This window comes from Alexandromys fortis, unplaced genomic scaffold (assembly GCF_014885135.2).
Source record: "Alexandromys fortis isolate MF-2015 unplaced genomic scaffold, M_Fortis_MF-2015_v1.1 scaffold_97, whole genome shotgun sequence".
NCBI classification, from domain to species: domain Eukaryota; kingdom Metazoa; phylum Chordata; class Mammalia; order Rodentia; family Cricetidae; genus Alexandromys; species Alexandromys fortis.
This window is the reverse complement of record NW_026067981.1, coordinates 3,913,419-3,921,951: the sequence shown is the minus strand read 5'-3', so window position 1 is coordinate 3,921,951 and position 8,533 is coordinate 3,913,419. Positions and strand designations below refer to the sequence as shown.

General features: G+C 47.6%; 1 protein-coding gene and 1 pseudogene across 1 annotated transcript in view; both read right to left on the bottom strand.

Annotated features, from left to right (window-relative positions):
* Positions 1-4,728: 4,728 nt before the first annotated feature.
* Positions 4,729-5,174, bottom strand: LOC126511301 (eukaryotic translation initiation factor 1-like; annotated as a pseudogene).
* Positions 5,175-6,834: 1,660 nt separating this feature from the next.
* Positions 6,835-8,533, bottom strand: part of Adcy10 (adenylate cyclase 10) — a 67,575-nt gene continuing 65,876 nt past the window's right edge. Inside the window, exon 31 of the mRNA XM_050158351.1 lies at positions 6,835-7,945. Coding sequence (XP_050014308.1) covers positions 7,784-7,945 — 162 coding nt within the window. The 3' untranslated portion in view covers positions 6,835-7,783. The remainder of the gene's footprint in view (positions 7,946-8,533) is intronic.

Genomic DNA, 8,533 nt, shown 5'->3' with positions numbered 1-8,533 from the left:
GGGGGGGAGAGAGAGAGAGAGAGAGAGAGAGAGAGAGAGAGAGAGAGAGAGAGAGAGAGCGCAGGCAGGCCATAATAGCTCTTGCCTGTAATTCCGGCACTTGAGGCGGATGCAGGACGTTCATTCACCCCAGGTGTTAATAGGTTATGCAATGAGTTCTAAGCTAAGCTAGGCTCCAAAGAGAGACCCTGTGAAGAGCAAGGGGGCAAATCCAACGAACAGCAAAGACCACACATACAATTCCACTCTTCCTCTTCGAATGAGGTTTGGAGGCGGGGATGGTGGTGGCTCACGGTGGTGGCAGCCGCCACTTTCTAGTGGTTTGACCTGGTGAACACCTTCACTCACCCTGCTGCCCTATTCCCCCACACTGTAAGGGCCTCCGAGGCAACTGCGAACAAGACAGAGCTTGCCAAAGGCCGTCTGGTGCTGGAGACACAAAGCTGAACACGGAAGAACCCCCTCCCCTCGATGACCCTCGTCCTCCATTAGTCCAGTGAGGAAGGAGCCTAGAGCCAACCGCAGCAGTGAGGTGAGCCTCAGCGAGCAGAGCCGCAGCTGGGCAGCCTCTGCAGGTGGAAGAGGGCGTGGAGGCAGAGAAGCAGGAAAGCGGGGGAAGAGAAACCCAAAACTCCAATAAGAGCCGGTCCAGGTTCCAAAGACTCCACCCCCAGCACCCGCCCCACCCCACTCCACCCATCCCTTCTTCGCTCCACCTCACCCACTCCTACTCCACCCCCTCCTTAGGGGATTTAGGGGAAGGCCTTGAAAGCCTTACAATATAGGCTTAGGAATTTCATCATGGTCCAGCCTGGGGATAATTTTTGCTCATTAGGAAGCTAATTCTGCCAGTTACACAGGTGGAAATCTGAAATTGGGAAACCAGCTGATAATGTGACTTACTGGAGAGTTGGATTACCCACAAAGGAAGTGGGTTTTTAGCTGCAGTGAGGGCAGAGATGAGAGAGATAGGAGAAATGTTTAGGTAGATGTCCAGGAGTGCTGAGAGGACATATAATGAGGGCCGGGGACAGCCAGGTGAGACAGCTCATGCTTGTTATCCCAGCATTCAGGAGGCTGAGGCAGGAGGATTTCTTTTGAGTTGGAGATCAGCCTGACTACATAGTTCCAGGCTGACCTGTATCTCAGAAAAAAGCCATCGGGGTTACTAGAGACAGAAGCACGGAGACCTAAGACCTGGTCCAGTAATATGAACAAGCAACTCCAGGGAAGATGGGATTTAGGGTCGACAGCCTGGGGCCAGAGATGCAGGGGCAACTGTAACTAGCGAGTATTGGCAGGATGCTCACAACTTTCTAGACCTCAGCTCACTTGGCCTCCGTATCCGATCGTGCGCCCTTACCGAAAAGCCCACCTCTGACTTCAGAGCCTCCTCTCTCCTGTGATCTACCCCGCACATCGACACCCTTGATCTGAATTCCAGTTCAATCTCTTTTGCAGGCCACCCTCATTCCGACTTGCATCATGAGGTACCTCTCAGTGTTTATCTTGACCCAGATCTCTTCTAATCCTGAAAGTGGTGAAATCTGGGTGGCCTCGGGCCCCGTGGTCCACCCCACTGGTAGGACACCTGCTTAGCCTGGGCACATCCTCTGAATATAGCCCCAGTAGCTCCTATAAAAGTCATAGACTTCCTAAAACAGAAATGTGGTCCACATATTTCCTCAGCAGTCATCCCAAGACTTCTCTTTTGGGTGGTTTCGATGGGTGCTAACCCCTAAGCCAGATGGCCCACAAGGCTGGGGTGATGTTCCTCAGTATCTCTTGTTCACCTCCCTTTGCTCGGTGGGTGTCCTTCAGACCAGCTGGGAGAACCCCGGGCCCCAGACCTTCTAGACAGCTCCAGGATCAAATGCTGTGTGTTGACCTGGAAAGGCCGCCTCCTCTCGGCTGGCTTTCACCAGCCCCTCTCAAAGCCGCAACACGGTGTGTGCCAGGCTTCCATTGCTCTGCATTTTAACCGCCTGTTTGCTCTCTGGCCAGCATTAACACACACAGCTAACCATGTTATGAGAAGCCTTCTGCAGGTGCTGCTAGCCCCATTTTACAGACCAGGAAACTGAGACACAAAGAGCTTTCTCCTCCACGGGCACAGACTCAGCAATTGGATCGGGTTCAGTGAGTTTTCAGGTCTACGGCAGGAAGCACGGGTTAGACCATTTCTTACTCATCACCATAACCCTCCCTGTTCACGGGCCTGGCTGATACACCGCTGTTAAATCCTTCCTGTAGGTCTCCGTGAGGTCATCCAGTTCAGTCACTCAGTAAACACTGGGTTCCTTGGGCTGCTATAAGAAAGAGCAAAAGCAAGTATCCTTTATACATCCATTAGCTGACAGGTAGCTCCTGAACGCCTACTATAGGTAGCTCCTGACCGCCTACTGTATGTCTAGCTCTGGGCTTAGTGCTAGATAGTAAAGACAGCATCTGTCCTGCAGGAGTTCAGAGTAGGTGAGATTCATGGGGGGGAAAACCTACAAAACAAAACCTACGAAAGGTCATCGCGTTTCTCTTCTGTCCATAAAGTTATCAAGGATGATCTAGTTCGTCCTAAAAATAATTCTGTGCGGGCTGATCCAGAATGGCTGGGTGTTTCCTGTGGGGAGCAGAGGCTGCTGGTCGGGAGACAGGGCTTGGAGCGCTGCCCTGAAAGGTTATTAAGGCTACAGCAAAATCCAGTGCTGCCATCTGCTGGCCACGAAGAAGAGGCACCCACACCCAGGGTTTGTGACGCAGTCAAGGCCAGAAACCAAGTTCAGCCAGCATCCCTGTAAAACCAGATGTACGTGGTCTCAGACGTGTAGAATTTTCAACCTGGGCCCAGACATGTAGAATAGACACTCTCCAAACTGTAGCCTAGTTTTTTCTACTCTTGTCTGCCCCCTCTTTTCTTTCCTTTGTGGGGTGCTGAGTTTTTTGTTTTGTTTTGTTTTGTTTTATCCTGTTACTTGGGTGAAAATGTTTATCAGCTATAGTTCCCTGGTGGCATTTTCAGGATCACTTATGTATACTACTGTATCACCTGAAAATGCTTTACTTCCTCCTTTCCCATTTCATCCCCTTGCTCTCCTTCAACTGTCTGATTGCTCAAGGACTTCAAATACTGTATTGAAGAGGTATGGAGAGAGCGGACATGTGTGTCTTGTTCCTGATTTTAGTGGAATCACTTTGTGTTTCTCTTAAGTTGATATTGGCTATGGGCTTGCTGAAAACTGCCTTTCCTGTGTTCACCTGTGAACACAGGATCTGTGAACCTGTATCTCTAACCTCTCCAGGACTTTGGTCATGAAGGGGTGTTGGACTTTGTGTCAAAAGGCTTTTCCGCAGCTAATGAGGTGATTATGCCGTTTTTGTCTCTCCGGTTATTTATGTGGTGGATTTCATTTGTCAATTTACATATATTGAACTATCTCTGCATCTCTGAGATGAAGCCTACTTTATGAGAGTGGCCTACTCTTGCCGAGGACCTGAATTCGGCTCTCTGCACTCACGCTGGGCAGCTCGTGACTCTCAGTAACTCCAGTTCCAGGGGTTCCAAGACCCCCAAGGGCACCAGCGCTCGTGTGCACCTCCATTAAAAATAACAAAACAAATGTTAAAATGTTTACAGTATTTGTATGTTTGGTGTTGAAAAGGAAATGGAGAACATTACAGTAACTCCTTCTTGAGTGACATTTCCAGTTCTAATCCCTGAAATAAAAAGAAGGCTGGATAATGGCGCACACCTTTAATCCCAGGACAGAGATCTCTGGGAGCTTGAGGCTAGCCTGGTCTACACAGTGAATTCCAGGACAGCCAGAGCTACACAGTGAGACCCTGTCTTGAAAAAAAAAACTAAAAAAAAAAACAAAAAAAAAAAAACCTTTTATCATTTGCTGCTGTGTATTTGTGCTCATCTCTTTCTTCCAATGCAGTTGAGATAAAATATCTTGGATCTGTGTCTCAAGAGAAAGTAAAAATGAAAAAAGACAGAAATGGCACTGCATGTCTCTCAGAAAATGGGGCTGTCTTCTAATGGTCATTTGTTTCAACAATTCGCTCAAGGTACCTGGTACTACATATGTCAAACCCTGACTCAGCTTACTGCTCCAACTTCATGTGGTGTTTGTATTTTTTAGGAATCACTGGGAATCAGAACCAGAGATAAAGAGAGTCAGTGAGAAAAGGAAAAATCTGGGGAATAGATTTACCGTACTATCCTGGGAATGTAGACTGTAAGAGTTCCCAAGATCTGCCACCTACAACCAGGTGGCATAGTCCCAACCTGAGGCCTAAGACATGAGACTTGGAGAACCAATGCCACAAGTACAAGTCCCAACCTCACGGCCTGACAATCAGGGACACAGAGAAAAGGCAAAGGATGATATCCCAACTCTTACAGTCAGGCAGCAAGAAAAAATAAATCTGATTGTCTCTTATGCCACTTTTGTTTGTGTCCCCAGTGAATTAGATGATGGCCACCCATGTCAGTGACAGCCGTGGACTTTATTCAATCTACCAATTCAAATGCTAATTTCTTCTAAATACACCTTAATAAGCTCTCTCTGGAGCAATGTCTAACAAACTAGCTGTGCACTCTGTAGTATAGTCCAGATGAGGCACAAAATTAAATACAAATCTGTTTTTATAGAAATTCCAAACTATTAATCTATAAAGTAATGTAACAGAAAATTCATATATGCTTTGTACATTGAAATAANCAAATGGTTACATTATACAAGCTGTGAGGTTTTTAAACTTGTGACAAGGGACAGGAGGGAAATTCTACTCATTGCAAGGAAATCCTCACTTAAGCTTCAGAGTCACAAGCACTTAAAACCCATGAACCTTCAGCTGATCGTCCTTAGCCAGTCCAATCTCTATTAGGAACTGGCATATGTTCTTGCGCTGGTCACCCTGTAGCTGAATTACTTCTCCATATTCTGGATGCTCAATTACAGTACCATTGCAGGCAAATTTCTTCTTAAACGCCTTCACTAGTTTCTTTTTATCGTAATCATCAGCGATCCCTTGGACAGTGGTAAGGGTCTTCCTGCCGTTTCTCTGTTGAATTCTTATATGGATATAATCCTCAGTGCCAGCAGGAAGCAGGTCATCACCCTTACTTGCATCAGCAAAGGGGTCGAAAAGTGGAGGTTCTGAATAGCGGACATACTATACGATTCCTTTTCCTCGGTAGAAACGGCCCGCGGAAGGTGGCTGCAGGAGAGGGGGCTCGAGGGGGAGGCAGCTGAGTCCTCGGCGGCGGCTCAGTGACTGGGGTGCGTTAATCTAATATTTATTTATTTATTTAGGTTTTTCTTTTTCCTTCCTCGAACTCACAGAGATTCGCCTGCCTCGATGGCCTGAACTCAGAGATCTGTGTGTTTCTATTTCTCAAGTGCTGGGATTAAAGGTGTACGCCACTACAGCGGGGCTGGTTTCTTTCTAAATATGCAAAGTTTGGTTGTTTAAAATGCCTGTTTCGGCCGGGCGGTGGTGGCACACGCCTTTAATCCCAGCACTTAGGAGGCAGAGGCAGGCGGATCTCTGTGAGTTCGAGGCCAGCCTGGTCTATAAGAGCTAGTTCCAGGAACGGAACCAAAAAGCTACAGAGAAACCCTGTCTCGAAAATCCAAAAAATAAAAAAATAATAAAATGCCTGTTTCCTATTCTGCTACCTTTACTTGGTTAGTTTTCGGTGTATAGCTCCTCTTTCTGTGTCACACTTAGGTCATGCACAGAAAAGCCACTGGATCCTAATGGCTAGTAGGTTTAAATGCTATGATCCAGGAGTTTCTTCCTAACCCTTTACCAGTCGTTCCTCTCTCCTGAAGACAACTGTCCTCTTAGCTACTCAGCCTCCTCTGTATGGATCCTAGAAATGAGCCTTGCTAGCGATGATGAAAAGTTAGGATTTGATCCCTGCATGCACAAAGTGTGATGCTTGGTTAGCCTGGGAAAGTGCAAACCAGAGTTCCTGGAAAGATGCACGCATCTGGGGGTCTTCTGGAGAGCTGATGGGTAGATTAGAGCTTCGGTGTTTGTAGGGAGGTGGAATGTTGCAGCTCCATCGCCTAAATACAGTTTCTCTTCAGCTCTTTAGCTCCCGGAAGACCCAGTCCTTTTCCCGGCTTGGTGTCTTGTAACTAACAGGTGGAGAACCTTTATTACGTTCATAGTAACAGACTGCTATCTTCCGCCAACAAAAAGGCTGAGAACATTGTCAGGGAGCCTCCGAGGCCCACTGCAGAGATGTCTCTGTTTTGCTGTAACCTGCATTTTTACCAGTGTTTGAAAAGTGCCTTGATTCATGATTTTCTTTGTTCTGTTCCTAAAACTTCATGAACCCAGTGCCATGTTGGAACCCAAGTCTGTGTTCCCAGGCCGTGCGTCGCCTGTATTTTGCGCCATCTCTTGCCCCCTTTAAAGTGAGAGCTGTTTTCACCTTCTCTCTTCGTTCCTCCTGTGTATTAACATATGGGAACTACAGTGCTTGTGGCAGGGCTCGCGTCAGAGCCCCGTGGTCTCGTGTCCTAGCCCGGCTCCCTTCCCAGGATGCCAGCTTGCCAGGTTCTGTGACTAACCTTGTGAGACCACAGGGGTCTGTCCCAGCTCCTCTGTGAAACCCAGTTATATTATTAGCAGGAGAAAAGATACACAGTCTTGCCTTTATGTCTGGGAAATAAAGATGAATACTATCGTGAGTTAAATGTTTCTTACATGTTTACAAACTTGGAGCACGTAAAATATACCCACATCAAAAATTACGGTTTCTACTTAAAGCATTTATTTCTGCAGATGCAAGGTGCTGGTGGGATGTCACCCCTGGAAGCTGCACTTGGGCTCTGCAAACTGTGTCCTTTCTAATCTTGCCGGTTCAGACCATAACAGGGATTTGACGTTTGCAGCCACTGAGCGAACTGGGGTTGATCCCTGGAACCACATACAGATGAAAGGACAGAACCAACTTCATAACATTTTTCTTCTGACCCCCTGGCCTGGTGTATCTGCGTATGCATGGGTGTGCATGTGTGTGCGTCCATGCATGTGTACTGTGGCACGCAATATAAGATGCCACATGACCTTGATACTAGTTTTTCCTCTGTCGAGGCAGGAGAACAGGACAGGATGAGGGCTGGAAGACTCCGAAAGCCTTCTGAAGGCTGGAAACGCCTCCCAAGTGAGGCCAACTAAAACCAGCTTTTCTGCTGCTACGGCAAAAGCCAGAGTTCAGACATAACCCGTGCTTATTATGCTGTGGAAACACACCCACCTGGGTAGAGTTAAGATGCTAATCAAAGGTACAACAACATACTAAGTTGTATGTAGAACTGTGTGTCAGCAAGATAGGTGGGAAAGGCCGAATCCTTGTGAGCAGCCGCCCTTAGAACCACTAAACGTTTTCTTGCTCGAACCCAGCTCCTCCCACATGGAAACGCACTATCCCTTAATGGGCTCTGTTCTGCTGGGACTGCAAGTCTGTCAGTCCCTCATTCAGGGACACCAGAACCCCTCCAACCCCCGATATCGGTGACTGGAGTTTGCATAGACTGAGCACCACAGGTCAAACAGCCTGAGAAGGCAAGGGCAACTATGTAAAGTTAAAGCAAGTCGGCTGCTGGCCCGTGCCAACCCCGTGCTAGGTGTGTAAGATTCTAGGTATCTGGTCCCAGGTTTGAACCTGGAGGGGCTGGCTATGGAGACAGGACAATAATGGACTACGGCAAAACAAAAGAAAAAAATGGTTCTTACTGCAGTCTTTGCTCTCGCTCATGAATTATTAGAAAGGATTGTCCAGGATATTCACTCTCATCAGGAATTTGTTCTTTTGAACATCCTGAAGGGCTACGTTGCCTGAGGCGATTCTATCCCATGATGGAAGGCTCAGGACGGTCTGAAGCCACTGGTCTCCTATGAACTCGGAGGCTGAGTACCACCATTCCTGAGGGAAGAACAGAGAACAAAGGCCTGGTCAGTGCTCGTGGTCAGACTCCAGAAATGATCGCATGTCCTGAGCATGTTTTGTTTTGAGACAGGTCTCACTGTGCAGCCCTGACTGGGCTCACCTTGAATTTAGGCTGATTCTCCTGCCTCTGTGACTGACGGACGAGTTAGAATTATAGCTCGTACTGCCGCACACAGCTCTGGCTCCTTTGAGCTTTTAAGGACAAGGGAATCCACAAGCAAGAATGATCTCTTTACTTTTCGTTCTTTTGTTTTGTTTTGTTTTTTTGTTTTTGTTTTATTTGTTTGTTTGGAGATAGGGTTTCTCTGTGTAAACAGCCCTGGCTGTCCTGGAACTCACTCTAAACCAGGCTGGCTTCAAACTCAGAGATCTCCCTACCTCAGTGTCCTGAGTGCTGAGATTAAAGGTGTGTGCCACCACCACCTGGCAGTGGCTGCTGCCCCCACTGCTGCTGCTGCTGCTGCTGCTGCTGCTGCTGCTGCTGCTTCTGCTTCTGCTTCTGCTTCTGCTTCTGCTTCTGCTTCTGCTTCTGCTTCTGCTTCTGCTTCTGCTTCTGCTTCTCCT